At 46.7% G+C, this 22,687-nt stretch overlaps 1 protein-coding gene across 7 annotated transcripts in view; it reads right to left on the reverse strand.

The window, feature by feature from the left end:
* Window positions 1-22,687, reverse strand: part of MED12 (mediator complex subunit 12) — a 956,599-nt gene that overhangs the window by 251,434 nt on the left and 682,478 nt on the right. For all 7 annotated transcript variants that reach the window (XM_085608424.1, XM_085608427.1, XM_085608421.1 and 4 more), the window contains 2 exons: window positions 11,584-11,693; window positions 6,905-7,040 (listed from right to left, as the gene is read on the reverse strand). In XM_085608424.1, coding sequence (XP_085464550.1) covers window positions 6,905-7,040; window positions 11,584-11,693 — 246 coding nt within the window. The remainder of the gene's footprint in view (window positions 1-6,904; window positions 7,041-11,583; window positions 11,694-22,687) is intronic.

The raw sequence follows: 22,687 nt of genomic DNA on the forward strand, positions 1-22,687 counted from the left end.
CAGACAGGTGAACTCGGTGACCTCAGCATGCTTCAACACCCTCCGCATGCTCCGCAAGATCTTCCGCTGGATCCCCACCGACACCAGAAAGACCGTCACCCACGCCCTCGTCACCAGTCGCTTGGACTACGGGAACACCTTGTACGCGGGCATCACCACCAAGCTGCTGAGGAAACTCCAACGGATCCAGAACGCTGCCGCAAGACTCATCCTGGACATCCCTCGTCACCACCACATCTCAGGACACCTGAAAAAACTCCATTGGCTCCCCGTCAACAAGAGGATCATCTTCAGACTCCTCACCCACGCACACAAAGCCCTTCACAACCTCGGACCCAAACTCATCAACAACCACGTCTCCTTCTACACTCCTCCGCGCACTCTACGATCCGCCGGAGAGGCCCTGGCAGCCGTACCCCGCATCCGCAAAGCCACCGCCGGAGGAAGATCCTTCTCTTTCCTGGCAGCGAAGACCTGGAACTCTCTGCCCAGCCACCTTCGCGCCATACCTGAACACCTCTCCTTCAGAAGGCAGCTCAAGACCTGGCTCTTCGAGGACTGACCCTCCCCCCCCCCCCCCAGCGCCTTGAGACCCTTTATGGGTGAGTAGCGCGCTTTATAAATGCGAATGATTGATTGATTGATTGAAGGAAGGGAAGTGGAGAGTGAGGAGTGAGGAAAGACAGATGGAAAGGTGAAAGCCAGGAAGGCTAGAACGCCAAGGAAGCAAGGGGAAAGCTGAGGAAGGAAAGGAAGTAATACAAAAAAGATAATGGAAAATCTAGAAAGGCAACAAAGAAAGAGCCAAGGAATGAAGGAAGGGGAGAGTCAAGGAAGGAAGGGACAGGAGAGGTAAGGAAAGAAGGAAAACGGGAGGCACAGAATGGAGGTAAAAAAGTAAGCAGCTTAGAGATGGTTGAGAGAAAGATGGCAAGAAAAACAAGACTCCTTGCAAGGGATGGCAGGGAAAGCTAATATTGCAGAGGGAAGGAGAGCAGGAAAAAAGAAGGTGCCAGAAGAGACCAAGGGAGAGTCAGAAAGAAAAAAAAAGGGAAAAGTTGCAGACTGTACATATGGTTGTATAATAGTGCCATGCCTTAGAACTAGTACTTAACAGGGTAAAGATAAAAGACAGATAATAAAAACAAAGAAAGAGGGGAGAAGTAAAGAAAGACGAGACAAAGGGACTATATGAAACACGAGGTAAAAGAACACTGCCACTCAAAGACAAATCATCAGAAAGAAGGGACACATGAAACAAAAATAAAAGATGAGAGCCACGGGAAAAAGAACACGAGACCCAAGATAAGACAAACAAATCAACCGTGAAGAATGAATGAATGAGCAAATAAAAGGGCATGAAAGCCAATGGAAAATAAATCAAGGAAAGGCAAGCTAGTAAGTCAAAAATTGAAGCCAAGAAACAAAAACAAAACATTTAACAGAGTATAGAATAAACAGCAAGAGGAGATCAAGGGAAAAGACGAAACAGTAAAAAGTAAACAAGCATTTACAATGCAACGGTCTCGGCATTGTTAAAGTTAGAGCTATTGGCATTGCTCATGACCTTATTTTTGTTTATGTTTTTGTTTTTAAAACATTTAAAGAAACGGCATTGTCATGAGCACTGCCAATAGCTCTAACTTTAACAATGCCGAGACCGTTGCATTGTAAATGCTTGTTATCTATGGCCCAGTGTGTGCCCCTAAAAATCACATCTAGGGACAGCACTGGCAACAGTTTACTCTAACTGCCATTGGTTGTGTACGGACATAAATTCAGGGGTGTAGCCCATCTGTTGTAATATCATCCCGAAAAAAGGCCATTCAAGGGAATCAAATGCCTTTTATGGCATTAGGTGATATTATTATCGCTGGATGGCATACCTCTTTGCCTTAACTTTTCAATCTTTACATGTGTGTTGCACTGTACAGCACACATTCATAGTGGGAAAAGTATTAAAGCAGGGGTCTCCAACGGATAGCTCGAGAGCTACCAGTAGCTCACCAGTACCCTGGAAGTAGCTCCCTAAAGTACAGCGCAGCATAGTACATAACTTAGAAGATCTAACCCTATTAAAGAAGGCAACGCTACACAACTCTGTATCCTTGGCGTGATCTGTAGTCAAACCAATGGCAGTGCTACATGCTTACAAACACACACTGTGACAGTACCTGCAACATGGCTACCTGTCTTCACTCTCAATCAGTCACATACAAAATGGTCACTTTAAAAGCCCCACTCTATCAGTCATACAATGTGTGTGAAAATCGGACCAGAAAAAAAGTGCAATAGCCAAACTGGAGTCGCTAACGTGTGCGGGACTACCTGAGACAGAATGGAAATGTGTGAGAACCATATGTTAGCCATCTTGTAGCCAGGTAGAGCTATGGCTGGAGTGAGAGTGGAGTCAAGTAACGGCACTGTTTGTTTTAGGTAATGCGAGTGGTGCAAGTATGTAAGCGTATTTGTTTAAATGTTTCAGGGTGTGTGTGCATGCACATATATGTTTTATATATAGGTTGTATATCTGTCTGGTGTTGTGACCCTTCGTGAAAGGCATTTCCTCTTCCTGGAAGATGGTCGTGTTGTCAGGGAACACCAAATGTATCATGTGCCCCAAATATAAGGGCTTTAATGTCTTGCAAAATGTTGCCTATTATTGACATAATGTTGACACTGGCATAATAATAGTAAATCTTGACACATGCCAGGCATTCTTGGACTAATCATGGTAACTATCCTTGCCATATCTTGGGTATGCTTGGCCCAATGGTTGCAATCTATCAAAAATTGTGGCTATTGTTGGAAAAATGTCCAATGCTGACATGTGGGGTTTGTTAGAATTATGGTAAGCGGCAGTGGCACAACTGTAGTCCTGACATAATGGAGTGCATACTTGATATGATGTAGCCATCTTCGGCACTATGGAAGGCATCCCAGGTGAGTGATGGTAAACTCTGGACAGGTGAGACGTAATCTGTCTGTGTGATGCATTTGTACTAGGGAAATGACAAGTTGACTTTTAATGATCATGCATGAAATCTGATTTTCTACGCAAAAGTTTTTTTAAAGTGTGTATTTGATAGAAAACCAATATCTCACATTTTGAGATATGCTGGTATTTAAAAACAAAATAATGAAAATCTAAAATATATTTAAGCTGGTCTTTGAATGATAATACCGAATTGTAGAAATGTATAGCTTTTAGTTTCTTCCTCTGTGCTAATGGGCACTGCAGTGGTTATTTCATTAATCATGAGAAGGCATTTGATTAGGAAAAAGCTTTCCTTGAAATTGCTGTTAATAACTCGGTCTTAGGCACTTGGGTGGGAGGTGTTCTACTACAAAATAGAATTTTAAATATCGCCCAGTCAAAATATTGTTCCAGACTGTAGACTACCGCAATTTCATGAAAGTAAGTATAAATAAGTATAATGTTAGTTACATTCTTAACTCCACATCTATTTATCTTGAAGATGTATACAGCTTCAAGGAGTGCAGATGTGGAGTTTAGAATTGCAAATCTATACTTACCTATATGTATGAACCTTCATGTTATTGTATTCGTCAATATTCTGGATGTGGTCTTTTGGCATCACTCAATATAGTGACATACAGCTGGATGGTCACTGTTTATATATCTCAAAGGAAACTTAGAAGGGGTGGTCACTATTGTGATTGTCTCTAAAGTGGTCGCTACTGCAACAACTGTCAGAGTCATTTGTGACTTGGGCTATTTTCAGCAGTCAGAAATGGCTCTTGTCAGAGACCCCTCAATTAAAGCATAGTTTTTATACTGGAAGGATATCCTTCCAGTACAAAGCCTATGCATGAGAGAACGCTGCCACTTTTGCACTATGGTGCAAGGGGTTGTGCATTAGCGCCTAGTAGCCTAAAGAGTGCCAGTGCTGGGGGAAATAAAAACAGCACCATATCTTAATAGAAATGCCACTATTTTCACTCTCCCTTTGATGCAGCATATAAACTTTGGCTTCGGTGTTGTGTTACCTCACATTTTAGTGAATGTTCATTTTTAATCTCTTTGTACATTTTGCAGCAGCCTATCTTATAACGTGTGCAATAAAACAAATTAAAATGACTTGCATATTCGCAGGGCTTTCAGTTGCAGCCTGGGACCTCGTCGCGCTATAAATTAAACATGTCCAGCTCAGTAACCAGAATTCAGTTTTCTCTCTGGATACACAGAGACAATGACATCCGCAATTAACTCATTAACCAACTGACCTTCCATAACATTAAATAATGCAACATCTACCGCAGTGCGTACAGCGGTGAGTTACATGGCCACCACATACATTACACAAGATCGCATTCATTTTTCCAGTACGGAGAAATTACGTGACGTGCCGCCAGGCTCTCTGATACTGGATGAGCAAACAAACAAGGGAGATCTGATTGCACCGACCTATTCTTTCTTGAAGCAGTCTAGACACTGCCGATGTTGACTGCTCCTCCTCACACCCCACGTTTCTTGAATACTAATAGAGCCTCATTAAAATATATTATCCTCCTGTTTAGCAGGTCTAGGTTCAGGATACGAGCACTGTATTAAATGCAAACATACCTTGTAATACACAGAGTTCGTAATGGCGTTATTCTTTATTTATCGGGGGGAGGGGAAAGAGATAACTTACTAAATCAGTCACTTCGTTTTACGGACACTGCATTTCAATCGAATACCCACAACAAACTTTCACATCAATACATAGTCACGATGCAAAGTGACGTTTAACACTTTCCAGAATCTGCTAAGGTCTGGATGTAAAAATCCACCGACCACTGTAGAGTTATAACTCCTCAATGACACTCAACTCGCACATACTAACTGCGGATTAGTAGTGCCGATGTGCATCGTTTGTTATTCCCTTAGAATCATGATTCATACCCTGCCCTTCGGCTGTCTTCGGAAAATAAAGCTCCGAGGGCAACCCACGGGATAATACGTTTTCCCCGTGCTAGCGGATATTTCCCAACAACGGGTTACTTTTACACGCCCACCTCGAAAAGAGCACATCTCAGCTGAGCTCTCATAACAGCACTCACCAGTTGTCCCATGCACAGAATGCACGCCACTCTTCAAGCACACCGCGCATACACCTGATCTCATATTACATCAGAGGTCCGCACAGGTGTCTACCAACTGCCCCTGTGTCAAGCATGATCCACTTGAATTGGGCTTTTCAACAACCAGTAGAGAATACGGGCACTTAAACCTGCGTTACTTTAGAATAAATTACGCTACGAGACCAGAAATAATAAATCACGATGGCACTAGGTACGATCTCAGTTACCACTTACTATTTAATTCTGGAATTCTCCAATATAGGCACGATCAATAGAAAAAACGCGATTTCACGCAGTTAAAATGATGATGCTCGGGGGTGGACGTAAATAGCAGGAGAAGCCCAGCGTGTAGCTGCATGTCGAGGTTCTCCCCTCTACTGAAAGATACGTATCAAAAAAAGTGGTATCACGTTTCTTAATCCAAATAACCGTTTCCCTTAAAGACTGCAGCGAGGCAAGGGCGGAGTGTAGCTGCTGGGCGGAACTTCGTAGCACTGGCACTCAAATTTCTAACACCGGAAGTTTTGCTTTCTGAATCTTGTTTCAGATAGATCTCCGTTTCCAATCGCTGCTGGAAGTAAAAAAAAACAACGGCCCCGGGCACTAGATCCTGGGACTTGCACAGAAGCAGCCTTCGCCATCTCCCGGCAGTGAGCATCATCCCACACTTGCTTGCATGGGGCATGAACACGGCGCCGGACGGATGGATCCTCACGGCCAGACGATAGGGAAAAAATGGCGGATGGAAGCTCCGAAACTTTTTCGGATTCGGGGGCGTGTTCCTGCTGTTCTAAAAGGGCGTGGCTAAAAAGTGGAAAGAACAGCAAGAAACACGCCCCCGAATCTGAAAAAGACGGAGCCTATTTGGAGGGACGGCTCTCTCCTCCAATGCCTGGCCTCCGTTTAGGAAGCCAGCCAATGGAGGAGAGGCAAAAAGAGAGGCGGGCTAAGGAGCCACTCTAGGAAACATTAAATCTCGACTTCCGGTTCTGCCTTCGGCAGACCGGTAGTCCTCGACCTAAAAAAAAAATAAGAAACCAGAAAAAAGGGAATAACTAAAAGACAAGGAAAGAAAAGACTTTCTAGACAAGTACAAAGAACCACCAAAAGACAACTGTGAATAACGGAGGTGCTGTTTTACAATATATTTTAGAAAAGCAACAACAAGAGCAAAGAGAAAAATAAGACAACCACAGCAAATGACAGGAAAACAAACCATGGCAGAATGATATATGAGCAGAGGTAAACAAAAGCATGCAAGGGGAAGCGCACAAAAAAAAAAAAAGAAAACTAAGGAATGCAAGCTGGCGAGACAAAATAGTGAAAGGAACCTCACACAATATGGTCAAAGAAAAAAAGGAAAGCTGTAGAACGAAAGTCATAAGAAGATACAACAGTCCAGAACCGAGAAACAGCAACAGCAGAATGAAGAAGTGAACAAGACATCAGATAGAGAAGAAATCAGGGAAGAAACCTGGTTAGGAATCATTAGAGGAAGCCAAAACGTATTCAGGAATAAAGCACGCGTGGATACAGATGAATGCCAGGAGACAAAGGCCAGAGACAGAAAGCAAGACATACAAATAAATAAACATTGGCTAAATCGAAATACAGATCCTACTACAACCGAGTACATGCAGTTCAGTACACAACCACTGGTTACAGAGCTACACACAGAAGCACTGAACTCATAAAAGTCTATTCACATCTCTAATCGTGATACCACAGTTTGTGTATGGATACAGCACTTTCAGATGCACAGCATGCTGCAGAGGATGCCGTCAGTGAGGAAGAGTGGCGCGTGGTTACTTCTTACCCGGAGTTTCTTCACTAGGTTCATGTAGGCTCGCTTGTTCTCCTCCATGCTACCCTGAGAGATGCTGGACATGTCTGCTGCCAGTGTGCCGTTGATGAGGACACTCAGCATGTCTAGTACAGTAGTGAAGAGCTCACTGGGTAAACACAAAAGAAAAGGGAGTCTCGCTAAAAGGAAATGTTACTCACTTGTAATACTAGCTCTGCATCACACTTCTCTTCACTAGTCATATATGTGGAATAGTCCCACTTGCATGCAGGGACCCCGACACACCTCTTTTAAAAAACAGAAAATCACATGCAGTAATAACCACGTACACACAATACAAAAAACACTGCAGCATCTACTGAACACTGTGCACTAAACTCTAAAATATGACATTGAAATCCCTATAAAATAGGGAAAGACAAAGAAAAGGAGCCTGTTCACGCGAAGGTGTGCAAAGTTTACAAGCATGCACGTCTCCTTCAGGAATCAGAAGGTTCCATCTGCCAGCATGCTCTGTACCGGCACTTTGCCTCACAGCCTCATTACTTTTTGAAGGAGATAAGCAGAAATGTGAAATAAAAGAGGTATTGATTGCTGTTGACATAACTAACAAATGGGGAGAATGGAGACTTTAGTATAGCTACCTATGATGCCCAACTAGGACTACAAGTAACATTTCCTTCTGCATCGCAGGAACTTCACTGAAAATCGCAAGCTCATCTCCGTCTCGAGGACAGAATAGCAAGCTCATCTCAGTCTCGAGGAGAGAATAGCAAGCTCATCTCAGTCTCAAGGATAGCTCTCGACCCAGGGGTCCAGAAACATGTCTGGGGGTGGCAAGCAGCCACTCAGCCGGGACACTAGAGTTAGGTCGTTTTTTCAGGGGGCATCTCTAAGATGCCCTCTGAGTGCATTTTATATTAAATCTAACACTGGCATCAGTGTGGCTTTAATGGGCTGAGAAGTTTGATACAAAACTTCTCAGTCTTCACTAAAGCTATCATTGAGCTGTGGAGTTTGGGCGTCAAACTCCCAGCCCTTGGTCTAAAATGGCTTCACTGTACTTACAATAACTGTGAATGGCACAGGTGCTGTAGGTGCCCAGGGCTCATGCCACTGTGTCCTCGCCTGAGCTATAGTGCACACTGCCACAGAAAGTTTTTGGTGGGCACACAGGGATGTGTTTTATGGTATCCCCCCTGGCACAAAGACTGCACTGGCAGTGTGCATGGGTCAGGGGGAGGAGTCTCTGAGGGTGTCAAAATATATGCGTCAGCCCTCAGAGACTATCTCTGTCAACAGGCCCTTGGTTCTCCTGGCACCTTTTACTTGGGACGTATATGCAGGCCAGAGGAGTGCCAATGTGGGTGCAAAGGAACAGTATTAGGGAATGAACATAGGATTTGGGTACCTAATTAGCAGCAACCCAGGGCACACTTAGTCAAGAAGCATCAAACATCAGGCAAAAAGTGGGGGGCAACCATGCAAAAAGGGGCACTTTCCAACTCACGTCATGAGGATCAGTAATAGACATCGGACACTTGCAGGGTTTAAAACTCTACTTTCGAGGTGGTGACATTTTCCCAAAAACCACTTCTAGGCTAAAAAAGTTTTAGAAGATTCAACAATCCCCTAACGGAGGGTGTGAAAGAAAGTTACATGTCGAAGGCGCCAAAAAAGCAAACTGACGCCAGAAGGTCGATGGGGGCTCTTTTTTCTGAGGGGGTGGGGGGGGGGGGGGGGGGGGGGGACTTTATGATGGTTCAAACATACAGCATGTCTTGGCTAACAACATAAATACATAAATGCACCTGCAGGTACAATCAGGTAGCACATAATGGTGATCCTGCACTGATGTAATTTAGAATCAGGGTGTCAAATACAGTCTTTTTAAATTATATTATACAAGAAAGCACAGGATTGAATAAGTAAGTTCCATAATTGAGTTCTCTTCTGAATCTCCTGGATGGTGACTCTGTGGGTGCGAAGGTGATATATTTATTGCACGCACACACTGCCACACACCTGAGTAAATTTAATATCTCCGATTATCCTTTAGTTCAATGGAGAGTAGCAGAAGGGTAACATGTCTATACTCATCCCAGCCATATAAGCCTGATAAGGGCCTCATATTTCCCTAGAGTGGCTTTGGGCTGGAAGGAACTCACAACAGTTAGACTGTGTGTCACAGTAAGTCCTATCTGTATGCCATTCCTTCAAGACTGGTAATGGGCCTTGGGCCCAACGCATTGCAATTCATCATCGTGCTAATAGCAAACCAATGCCCACCCAAAGCCTCACACCCTGCTGTATCTCTCTGACATATCCTAACAGCGCTATAAGCGGGGTCAATTCTAATGTTGGATCAGTAATTGACTTAAGCTCTTTGATTACAGCTGTCCAGAACTCTTGCAGCCCCGGGTAAAACCAGGCAAGATGTGCAAAATCTGCTTCCGCCATGCCAAAGTGTTGACAATCAGCACTCTCTCGTAGCGGAATAATCTGACTGGCATGTAGTACACTCTATTAATATATTTTAAATGTAACTATCAGTGTTTACAATTTAAGGAGACCGTCTTAGTTACCGAGCAACAGTCCTGCCATTGTTGATCACATAGTTACTCCTAGTTCATTTTGCCATGCTTTTGTATTCTTGGAAAAACAACAATTGATGGACAGAATGCAGAACAATGTCATACATTCACCCCAGTACAGAGATCTGGGCCTAAATCCATCGTTTTTTTGCTCACCATGCCATTCCAGTTTGAACCCAGCCATATGCAAATCAGTCTTGACCCTGTGCCCCATGGGAACAGTCCAGCCCGAACTGCCAAGCCAGGTCCTCCCTGGACTGGAAACAAGCATCCTAGGACCGGTTTCGGGGTACACCCCTCATCAGCTCAGAGGTGAGTCCCTTGCTCACTTTGCCACTGGATTCAAGCAAGCCTGGCTGAAGACGGCTGAAATGCCAGAAACCGGTCCTAGGAAGCTTGTTTCCGGTCCAGGGAAGGCATGGCTTGGCAGTTCGGGCTGGACTCTTCCCATGAGGCACAGGGTCAGACTGATTTGCATATGGCCATGTCTGAACTGGGGTGGCAGAGTGGGCTAAAGAACGGGGATGGATCAAACCCAGATCTGTTGACTGGGTGTGAGTGTTTGATTGGTTATGATGCTCCGTCCATCACCACCCCCTTTTGTACCGCTTTGTTCACCCTAAGTTTGCAGGGTATGCTCAGACGTGAGTCCCTTGCTCACTTTGCCACTGGATTCAAGCAAGCCTGGCTGAAGACGGCTGAAATGCCAGAAACCGGTCCTAGGAAGCTTGTTTCCGGTCCAGGGAAGGCATGGCTTGGCAGTTCGGGCTGGACTCTTCCCATGAGGCACAGGGTCAGACTGATTTGCATATGGCCATGTCTGAACTGGGGTGGCAGAGTGGGCTAAAGAACGGGGATGGATCAAACCCAGATCTGTTGACTGGGTGTGAGTGTTTGATTGGTTATGATGCTCCGTCCATCACCACCCCCTTTTGTACCGCTTTGTATTCTTGGATACATCATGTCGACAAGCTTCTTGTGCATGTCACTAATCTGAGAGCAATAGATGTTTGGAGAAGGGATGTTAATGCTGGCATCTCCAAAAGCTCCAGGAGTTCCTCACCTAGCAGTTCACGCAATATGTGTCGGGTCCTATAATAATGGGACTGTGTATGGGCGATGGGATTGTCCACTTGCGTCCTCACTGCTACCCAATTATGCATGACCCCAGCCACAAAAAGGTCGCCCATGGTATGTATACCTAGCTCTTTCAGTGCCGTCTCCGCACTCACTTCCTATAGAAAACAAACTGCACCAATTTAATTACGCTTGTGGAGAGTATAATAAAGATCCTGCCTGACTTTCCAATAATCTTTGCCAGGAGTATACTGTTGCGTTTAGCAAATCTAAAATGTTATTTATGGACTGATGTCCCAAACAATCCTTGTGGCAGCGTCTGCGATCCCGCAGCTTCAAGTTCCAGCCACAAATGGGGTAATTCCTTTGGGCCATAAATCCAGTAACGTGCAGATGTACATTGGGCTGCTCTGTAATAGGTTTCTAAATCGGGAGTGTTGAGTCCTCCCATCGAGTATGGCAAAGTGAGTCTCTCCCATCGTGCTCTTGGTTGTTTACCCTCCCATGCCAGGCGAATCAGGAGCCTCTGGAGGCGTGAAAACTATGTTTTGGGTAAAGGTATTGGAATATTCTTGAATAGAGTTCGATAAGGGCTCTTCATGGGTCCAGTGATGTCACGAGGGGGCTCATGCCGACCCGGGCTAGTGTCAACATGGGAGAGCGGTCAAAAATGTTTCTGTGGAATGCTGGTGCATGGGGATATTCAAGAGATTAAGAATTTGCAGTTAGCTGCATCCATCAGAAATATGCTACTTCGGTTCCAGTCAGATCTTACTACTTTAGTAAAATGCAGGATGTTTCTACAGCAAAAGAATGACAGTGACGGGATAGTAGAGGAGATCAGGAATAGTTTTCTCAATTAGATGGGAGCCCGATGAAGAAAGTGTAGATGCTGACTGAACTTAGAGAACCAGGATTCTTGCTAAAGATAGATAAGTTGCATTAGCAATTTAAGGAATGGCAGAGCGAAGAATGGGACACAGTCAGTAGGGAGAACAAAACAATTACAAGGTACTGTACTTATTGGATTGCATGTCAACTGTGCCGCTGCTGATGATGTCAAGAAGCAGCACCGCCCACTCGGTAGTCTGCTGGGTGCTGCGCTGAACTGTGTCAAACATACCGCCAACCTGCCAGGAGATGAAAGAAACTGTTTTATGGTAAGAAGAGAAGAAGACATTTGAAATGCTAAAGAGAAGACATCAAGTCTGTCATATTGTCACTGTTCACAACATAATAGCACAACCCATTCAGCAGCAAGAATCAACTTGAATCTGCGCTGAGGCCTCCAGCTAGCTGCCAGAGAAACAAGAGTGCTTTGTACATCAATACAACATATTTTCCTGCATAAAAAGTTACTTACCTTCAGTAAGGCTCTTTCTGTTAGAGACTATCTAGCAGTAGACTTCTCACCTTTGGAATACTTCCGAGGCATCAGACTGGATCCAGAAACATTTCAGTACTACCTCTGCGTACCGGTAGGTGGTACAGTTCTGCTCCTAAAATGACATGCAGGGGTGATAGAGGAGCCACTCTTGTACGCTGACACCATATGTTTCTGATTGTCCAAGCCCTTCACACACAACCCGAAAAGCAAATTGTTGCGACTTGTGTGCAGAGCCCTAAACTTTGGATCTTATTAATGGGTAGAGTTCAATCCCAGAATGGGGAGGACAGGAATGTTGGTGAGAAATCTGCAGGTAGATGGAGTCTCTACCAGAAAGAGCGTTACCAAAGGTAGGTAACTTGTTTGTCTGATAGAGCTTTCTAGCAGCAGATACCTAACCTTTTAGGTTGGAATCTTGTTATAATTGAATATACTTAACAACAGCATCTAACAACAAAGGCATATGAATATATGCATTTTTACGGTAATACTGTAACCGTGATCCCCAGTCCCAACCTCTCCTCCCCATCCCGACCCTTCGCCCCGTGAAATTAAAGTTAGAGCTGTTGGCATTGCTCATGACATTCTTGTTTTTGTTTTTAAAACATTTAAAGAAACGGCATTGTTATTTACAATGTTAATAGCTTAATCACTCTCCAATGCGAGACCTATTGCATTTGCACTCACACACAGAGCCACACACACACAGCCACCCAAACACAGAGCCACCCACACACACAGAGCAACCCACACACAAATAGAGCCACCCACAGAGCCACCTACACACACAGTTACCCACACACAGACACAGCCACCACGCATAGAGCCAGACACACAGCCACAGAGCCACACATACACACACAGTGGCTTCCACAAACCTTCCAGCACCTGTGACGAGATTAGCAATAAATAATCATTTAACAGTGTTTAAGGCACGAGAAACCTAAAAAGGGTGCCAGGTAGTTGAAGCTCCCCCCACAGCCGAGCATCACAGCGAAGACCTGGTCTCTTGGTAACACCCACTGGGAGATATATGTCCCTTCCACTCTGGAACCATCACGCCCCATACCCCCTTTCCCGTCACACGTTCAAGGGTACCCCCTCGCCTGCCTGGCAACCGCATCCCATGCCCACCCCTTCCGTGCCCAGCTCCTACATTCACAAAGCTTCCCCAGCTAGAGTCCTCCTACTACCCCTCCTTCCCTCCTCATTTTCACCTTGAAAAGATGGAGGGCAGGGAAGAGAAAAAATTCCCTCCCGTGAGCAACGCTCTTCTTCCTGCAGTTCTGGGAGCCATGCACGGAGAGCCTCCCCCCGTCCCCGCCCCTACCGCCACGGCCTGCGCAGCCCCGGGAGCGGTGGAGACGGCGCAGCGGCGCCCAAGGATGCCCGCTTCGGGGGAGCGGAAAAGCCATGTATAAGCCAGGCTTGTCGTCCGCTCCGAAGCGCGCCCGGGTGGCGCTTTGTTACATTGTTGCGGCGCACAAAGGCTGCGCGGACACACAGATTACTTGCACCCCCGGCCACTCCCGCGCCGTGTGCCTCGCGCTCCCTCCAGTTGCTGTTCTTTTTTTTTATCCTCGCCGAAGCAGCATAACAGACGCGCTCCTTCGAACACCAGAGCGCCTGCGTAGCACTGGCCTGAGCGCACTCTGGGAGCTGTAGTCCCATGGGTAGCGACGGCGTGATGCCACAGAACGTCTTCAAGTGCGAGGAGGACTACAAGTCCCAGGTTCCTCTATAACCGCTCGCCCCTTCCCTTCGCTATTTGCCAGGAGGGCCTGGGAGCAGGAAGGGGATGGCGTTTAGTGTATTGGGGTTCTAGGCGCCATTAATCCAGGATGCCCAAAGCCTGTACTATGTTCAGTGCCCATGTACGCTCTGTGGTTTTACAGTGCTCAGCGTGGACGATATTTGAGGGCATACTTTAAAGCAGCAGACGCAACTCGATTTTCACCCATGGTTTCCAAACTTCTGCAGAGGTAAAACAGGACCGTTCTTAAAGCGGCAGTGCTGGCGTACCCTCAAGACCGTACTGAGATAATGTGACAACCCAAACAAGGCAGAGCAAAAGGCAAGCACACCACTGCCTTTCTCCGAGGCAGAGCAGAAATGCCTCGGAGAAACGCAGTGGCGTTTTCGGATTCGGGGGCGTGTTTTGCTTTTCTCTCCTCTTGCCATTGGCTGGAGGAGATAATTAGAAAAGTAACGATAAAACACGCCCCCGAATCTGAAAAGGACGGGGCCTGTTCGGAGTGACAAAGCCTCTTCTCCAATGGCTGGCCAGCATTCAAGAGGCCAGCCAATGGAGAAGAGGGGAGAAGAGGGGCGGGTTCAAGCCAAACATTAAATCTCCGACTTCCGGTTCTGCCTTCGGCAGACCGGACGGTCCTCGACCTAAAAAGGGTTGTATTTATATAGCGCTTGTTAGTTTATGCTGTTGATTAGCGCTTAGAGGCCTCACTCCTGGGTTTTGCCCTTCATCTAGTACTGCCAGCTTCACAGCTCGGGGGCATCACACACAGCGGACACGGCGTAACAATAAGAGCCACCTTAACACAAAGGAATATGCTACTTACCAGTATGCATCTGTTCTTGGCATGTAGAGCTGCAGAGTTGTACACTTAGCATAGATCGCCATCTGGTGTTGGGCCCGGATGTTTGCAGTTTGTTTTTCTTCTTGGACAGTCTTTGGAAGTCACGAGTTTGGTGACTCCTCCTTCGGTCCGTACTGCGCATGGGCTTCGGCTCTATCCTCAGATTGTTTTTCGCCAACAGGGAAATGATGGAGCGTAGTAATAACAGTGAGAAACCCATGTGTTGTATCTAAATAAGATGTACTGGAACGGATACAGGTAGCCGGGGAGGCGGGTGGGCGTGTACAACTCTGAAGCTCTACATGCCAAGAACAGATGCATACTGGTAAGTAGCATATTCCGTTCGAGGCATATGAGCTGCAGATTGTACACTTAGCATAGATTATATAGCAGTACCCAACCTTAGCGGCGACCACCGGTATCCGTTGCAGCTGTTTGAAAAAGTGTCTTTAGTACAGCCTGGCCCACCCTAGCTTGCTGCTTGGAATGCACATCTACACAATAGTGTTTTGTGAAGGTGTGCGGTGTAGACCATGTGGCTGCTTTGCAGATGTCATCTAAGGGTATATTCCCTAGAAAAGCCATAGAAGCCCCTAACTTTCTTGTAGAGTGGGCTTTCGGAGGAACAGATAATGTTCTCTTTGCCTTTTGATAGCAAATTTGTATGCATTTTACAATCCACCTAGCTATCCCTGATTTAGAAATGGGGTTGCCTTTATGTGGTGGAGAGAAGGAAACGAACAATTGTTTAGTCTTCCTGAAGGGTTGCGTTCTTTGTATGTAGTATAGCAACGCCCTTTTCACATCAAGTGTGTAAGGCCCTTTCTGCAACAGATTGGGGTTGCGAAAAGAAGACAGGTAATTCCACTGATTGATTGAGGTGGAAGGGGGAAATGACTTTGGGCAGAAACTTCGGATTTGTGCGAAGTATGACCTTGCTGTGATGCATTTGTATGTAGGGTTCCTGTATGGTGAACGCTTGTATTTCACCAACCCTTCTAAGGGAAGTGATAGCTACAAGGAAAGCGGTTTTCCAGGTGAGAAACTGTAGCTCACATTTGTGCATTGGTTCGAAGGGCGGACCCATTAGTCGTGTAAGAACTACATTTAGATTCCATACAGGGGAAGGTGGTGCCCTGGGAGGAATTACTCGTTTAAGGCCTTCCATGAAGGCTTTAATAGCGGGCACTCTGAAGAGTGATAAATGCTGTCTGTTTTGTAGATAAGCAGCGATCGCTGCTAGGTGTAGGCGTATGGATGAATATGCCAGGTTACACCTGTGAAGATGGAGCAGATAGCATATGATGTGCTGTATGGATGCATCTAGAGGGTTGATTGTATTGTTACGGCAGTAAATTACAAATCTTTTCCACTTTGCGGCATAGCATGCTCTAGTGGTAGGACGTCTGGCTTCCATGATGATGTTCATGCAATCAGGGGGAAGGTTAAGGTATCCGAATTCTAGGATTTCAGGAGCCAGATCGCCAGGTTGAGCTGAGCTGGGTCCGGGTGCCTGATTTCTCCATGGTTCTGGGTTAGGAGGCATGGGGATAGATGCAGTTTTTGATGTGGTACCACTGACAGTTGTAGTAGCGTGGTGTACCACGGCTGCCTGGCCCACGTCGGAGCTACCAGAATGAGTGTGAGGGAGTGCTGTTGTAGCTTCCTGACCACTAATGGAATTAGTGGGAGAGGTGGAAAGGCGTATGCAAATCTGCCTGACCAGTTCATCCATATCGCATTGCCCTTGGACAATGGGTGTGGGTATCTGGCGGCGAAGCTTGGGCATTTTTTGTTTTCGTGGGTGGCGAAGAGGTCTATCTGAGGATGCCCCCACTGTTGGAAGAATGGGTGAAGAACTTGTGGATGCAGTTCCCATTCGTGTAGTTGTTGTGTTTGTCTGCTGAGCAGATCTGCCATGGTGTTTTGTACGCCTGGAACGTGCTGTGCCAGGAGAAAGATGTTTTGGGGAATTGCCCATCTCCATATGCTCTGGGCTAAGCGGGAGAGCTGGGGAGAGTGTGTCCCCCCCTGTTTTTGGATATAATACATCGCAGTCATATTGTCTGTGCGAATGAGGACTGCTTTGCCCGAAATCTGTTTTTGGAAAGATTTTAGGGCTAGAAAGATCGCCAAGAGCTCCAGATGGTTGATGTGGAGCGATTTTTGCTGTGGCGTCCATAGACCTTGCATGGTGAGGTGTAGGAGGTGCGCTCCCCAGCCGGAGAGCGATGCGTCCGCTGTTAGAATCACCTGAGGAACCGGGTCCAGGAACGGCCGCCCTTTGGAAAGGTTTGTGGTGTTCCACCACTGCAGAGAGTGATGTGTGCGGCCGTCCACCAACACCAGATCCGTCAGTTGACCCTGGGCCTGGTTCCACTGTTGTGCTAGGCACTCTTGAAGTGGACGCATGTGGAGTCTTGCATGGGGCACTATGAAGATGCAAGACGCCATCATTCCTATGAGCTTCATAAACACTCTTGCTGTAAGAGAGTGTTGAGGAAGAACAAATGTTACTTACCTGTAAACTGTGGTTCTCCAGTATTGGTGTCTTTCATAGATTCACATGCTTGAATATTCCCCGTCGTCGAAGTGGGAGTCCCACGGTATATATAAAAAGCAATAAGTATCATGTATATATACATATACACATACCTAACCACATAAGAGTATATACATACCCAAATAAACATATATATATAGTTCAAATAACATATCAAGTTAAAAATACCATAGGATAGCATTGAGACATAGGAAAGCATTGAGAAAAAGAATCACTTTGCTAACATATCACTGTCACTTTATAGTCCAAACTGCAGCCAATCAGGCGCTAGCACCCTCTAGAACCTTCTCCTCAGAGGCTCAGGCCCTCAGATTTTCGAGCACGAGAGTGACCATAGAGCCGAAAGAGGAGAAGAGAGCCTCTGAGGGGAGGAGGGTGGGTCGCATGTGAATCTATGAAAGACACCAATACTGGAGAACCACAGTTTACAGGTAAGTAACATTTGTTCTTCTCCAGTATTTGGGGTGTCTTTCATAGATTCACATGCTTGAATAGAATAGTAAGCAGTAAACAGTATTCGGCTGACCAAGCCGTATTGATATTGCATATAATACAAACAATGTATTTAAAGCGCAATAATAATAATAATAATAATACCCCAGGAGGAGGGAAGTAGCAGAGGCTCACCTTATTTAAACAGATTTCGTAGAACTGCCTGTCCCACAGCCGTGTCTGCTTCGTTAATGGATTCCAGACAGTAGTGCTTCGTAAACGTGTGCCTGCTGGACCACGTAGCTGCCCGGCATATTTGATGGATGGGCACACCAGCGAACAGGGCAGTGGAAGATGACATAGCCCTCGTTGAATGGGCTCTCACTCCAGAAGACAGAGGCTTACCAGCCTTTTGATGGCAAAAAGAGATTGCTGATGAAACCCAACGGGCAATAGTAGGTTTGGTGACAGATTGTCCTTTGCAAGCATGCCCGTAGGCCACAAACAGCTGGTCAGATTTGCGAAAGGACTGAGTCCTGCTAATGTAGAATTTTAGACATCTCTTCAAGTCCAGAGAGTGTAAGCTTTGCTCCGCCGGGGTTTGTGGATGCGGGAAAAAAGTCTTTAAGAGCACTGGTTCGTTAAGATGGAAATCGGATGGCACTTTAGGTATAAAAACCGGATTAGTGCGGAGGATGACACAATCCGATCTGAATTGAAGGAACGGTGGCTTTATAGTAAAGGCGTGAATGTCACTGACTCTGCGGGAAGAGGTCAGAGCAAGGAGGAGGGCCACCTTCCAAGTAAGAAATTTGACATCCGCAGAGTGGATGGGTTCGAAGGGCGCCTTCATGAGTTGAGCCAGCACGATGTTCAGGCGCCACGTGGGTGGAGGACGCCGAATGGGCGGGAACATGCGGAAGAGACCCTTGAAAAATTGTTGCATGACTCTGGATGAATAGAGAGAGGACGATCCGTCTTGTCGGAAGCGAGATATTGCCGCTAGAAAAACCTTTAAGGTAGAGTGCGATAATCCAGACTGCGCTAGTTGTAGGAAGAACGGCAGAATGTGTTCTGGGGGAGCGTGCACAGGATGAATGTGGGCGGAAGCACACCAAAGACAAAATCGCTTCCATTTGAGCTTATACGTTTTCACTGTGGATGGAGCTCTTGCCTTCGCTAACACCTCCCTGCAGGCTGGAGGAATGTTCAAATGAGCAAATTCAAGGTGCTCAGGTTCCAAGCCGACAAGCTGAGAGATCTGGGATTCGGATGGCATATCCGACCATCGTTCATTGTCAAGAGATCCGGCTTCAGGTGGAGAAGGATGGGCTCGCGTTGGGATAGGAGAAGCAACTCCGAAAACCATGCTTGCCGAGGCCAGCGTGGAGCTATTAGAAGAACATGGCACGGTTGTTGTCTCATCTTCCGCAGCACTCGCGGGATCAACGGAATCGGCGGAAAAGCGTACGCAAATATCCCGTACCAATTGATCGAAAGGGCATTTCCGCACGACCCTTGGTGGGGAAACCAGCTTGCGTAGGTCTGGCATTTTGCATTCTGCGGGGTTGCGAAGAGGTCGATTGTCGGGTGACCCCAAAGGTTGAAGACAAATTCCAGCGTCGGTTGATGTAACTCCCACTCGTGGGTTGATGATGCTGACCGACTGAGTGCATCCGCCAGAGTATTGGAAATGCCGGGCAGATGAATTGCCTGTAACGTCATCTGATGGAGTATGGCCCAACTCCAAATCCTCTGCGCCAGACGGGAGAGCAGGGGAGATCTTGTCCCGCCCTGTTTGTTCAGGTAGTGCATGCACGTGGTGTTGTCCGTCTGAATGAGGACTGACCTCCCTTGGAATTGTAGGCGGAAGGATTTCAACGCCAAGAAAATGGCCATCAGTTCCAGTCTGTTGATGTGCCAGCAACGTTGAGCCGCTGTCCATAGGCCCTTGACGGATAGATCTTGAAAGTGTGCGCCCCAACCCTCCATGGATGCGTCCGTGGTAAGGACGAGATCTGGGGTTGACGACAGAAAGGATGTTCCTGCTGCGATGTTGGCAGGACGAGTCCACCAATGCAGCGCTTGAGCCATGCGGGGCGACACCACGACCTGATCGTTGAAGGAGCCTGAAACCTGGCGCCACTGGTTGTCTAACTCCTCTTGGATGATGCGACTTTTTAGTCTGCAGAGAGGGATCAAAGCGATGCATGAGGACGCCATTCCCAGAAAGGATTTTAATATGCGGACTGAAACTGACTGCTTTGCTGCGATGGAGCTCGCAAGCTGTAGAATCCGTTCTTGACGCTCTGCTGAAGCGAAGGCCATGGCTGTGCTCGTATTGATACAAGCGCCGAGAAAAGTCTTGCACGTAGTCGGTGCGAGTTGAGATTTCTGTACATTGACCGACAACCCCAGGGACTGGAACAGATCGAGACAGCGCTGGGTATCGAGGGCCGCCTGGTGGGAGGATTGAGCTTTGATGAGGCAATCGTCCAGGTAGGGGTATATCTGAATACCCTCTTGTCGTAAGTGAGCCACCACCGGGGCCAGGAATTTTGTAAAGACCCGCGGGGCTGAGCAGAGTCCGAAGGGTAGGACTTTGAATTGGTAGTCCCTGTGGCCCACTCGAAACCGCAGGTATTTCCTGTGACGTGGCAGAATGGGCACATGGAAATATGCGTCCTGCAGATCGATCGTTGTCATGTAGTCCTGTTGAGCAAAGAATTGGAGGATGTCCTTCAATGTGAGCATCCGAAAGGACTGAGTCTTGAGAAATTTGTTGAGCAATCTGAGATCGAGGATGGGACGCCATTCCCCTGATTTCTTTAGTATGAGGAAAAAACGGGAATAGAATCCCAACCCCCTCTGATATTTCGGAACCACTTCGATGGCACCCTTGTTCAACATTATTTGGATTTGTTTGAAAAGCTCTCTTAGATGGGCGGGTGGTGGCCCGGATGGAGGTGTGCGTGGAGGAACCTTCACAAACTCTAGGGCGTGGCCCCTTGAAATAATATCCAGGACCCAGCGGTCCGAAGTGATTAATGACCAGGTTGAAAAGAACTGGGAGATTTTTCCTCCAACAAGAACTTGAGGACAACTGGGAAAAGGAAGTTCTTTCCGTACAGAGTCACTGCTTCTTGGTTGAATTTCCTCTATAATTCGACTTTCCTCTGTATGACTTGTTAGTTTGCTGTCTGTAGGACTGCTGCGGTTGTGAATAGTACCGCTGTTGCCCTTGATTGTACGAGCGGTATTGGGACGAGGAGCCACGAAAGGATGATGATGAAGAGGTGCCGCGGCCGCGCGCACCTCGAAAGGGCTGCTTCTTAAACTGTAGAGTGCCGAGGGAACGAGCCGTATCCGTATCCTTTTTAATGGTCTGCAAGGCATCTTCTACATGCTGGCCGAATAATGACTCCCCGTCATATGGCATGTCCAAAATCTTAGCCTGGACCTCTTGCCGAAAAGAGGTTGATCGAAGCCAGCCCTGTCTTCTTAGGACGGCTGCTCCCGCCAATTGGCGAAAACCGGTGGATGCGATGTCAACAGAGCAGTCAATGATCTCGGATGACGCCCTCTCTCCCTCTTGTAGGATCTTCTGAGCTTCCGCTCTTGAATCCTCCGGTATAAGCTTGACCAATGCAGCCATGTCCGACCACATCTGTCTATCATAACGGCCGAGGATAGCCAAGGAATTTGCAGCTCGTACCGTTGTTGACGCCATGGTTGAAAACTTCTTGCCTATGGCATCCAGGCGGCGGCCGTCGCGGTCCGGAGGCGCCGACATTGGAGATGATGGGTTCTTGGAGCGGCGCTGTGCCGCTTGTGTGATCACTGAGTCCGGCTTAGGTTGAGACACCAAGCAGGCTGGGGAAGAATCCGGAGCTTTATATTTTTTCTCCAGGCGTGGGAGCACCGCCGGGATAGAATTAGGTGTCTTCATTAATTTTAAGCCTTCATTCCATATGAAGTCTATGATTGGCACCGCTCGTACTTGTTTCTGAGGCTGGGATTTGAAGTCATATAAGAAACAGTCCTCTTCCCTAACCACCATGGGAAGGTGAAAGCGTTGTGCTGCTCTCTCCATCAGCTGATGGAACCCTGTTATGTCGACAGGTGGCGAGTTGACTGGTGACCTTGGCGGTGATGCGGGCGAATTGATTTGGTAATCATCCCAGTCCGCCATAGAATCGTCCTCTGGGAGTTCGCCCTCTTCCGTATCCGGATTGTCCATATTATCATCTTCTGCATTGGAAGGCAGTGCAGGTGTTGTGGGCATGGGTATTGTTGGCAAGATAGGATGAGGTGGAACCTCAGATGGCGCTTCACGTGGAGTATTTTGAGGGGACGCTGGAAAACGACGATTATAGTCTTCCAACATATATTGAAGGTTGGAAACAAGCTGCACAGGAAGCTGCATCATAGGAACCGGAGCAGAGGGATCTTGTTCTTCTTCCTGTTCATAATAATCATCCTCCTCAGACTCTTGGCACTTTATATGGAGCTCCGAAGGACTATGAGCATCTATCAAAAGGCGACCTTCTCTATCTTTCAATGTTTTTTGAGAGAAAGTTCTGCAGATCTTACAGTTGGCCACCTTATGATCAGGATACAGACAATAAATACATTTCTCATGGGGATCCTCAGAGAAAAGTCTTGACTTTCCGCAAGATGAACAAGGACGGAAAAGAGATTTCTTACTTGCAGACATGATGAGAGATAAAAAACCTCAAACCAGATGAAGAACTGAGCAGAGCTCAGGGAGACTCCCTTCACACGACGTGCGGTAGAAAATCTGAGGGCCTGAGCCTCTGAGGAGAAGGTTCTAGAGGGTGCTAGCGCCTGATTGGCTGCAGTTTGGACTATAAAGTGACAGTGATATGTTAGCAAAGTGATTCTTTTTCTCAATGCTTTCCTATGTCTCAATGCTATCCTATGGTATTTTTAACTTGATATGTTATTTGAACTATATATATATGTTTATTTGGGTATGTATATACTCTTATGTGGTTAGGTATGTGTATATGTATATATACATGATACTTATTGCTTTTTATATATACCGTGGGACTCCCACTTCGACGACGGGGAATATTCAAGCATGTGAATCTATGAAAGACACCCCAAATACTGGAGAAG

Source organism: Triturus cristatus, chromosome 5_2, assembly GCF_964204655.1.
Source record: "Triturus cristatus chromosome 5_2, aTriCri1.1, whole genome shotgun sequence".
NCBI lineage: Eukaryota > Metazoa > Chordata > Amphibia > Caudata > Salamandridae > Triturus > Triturus cristatus.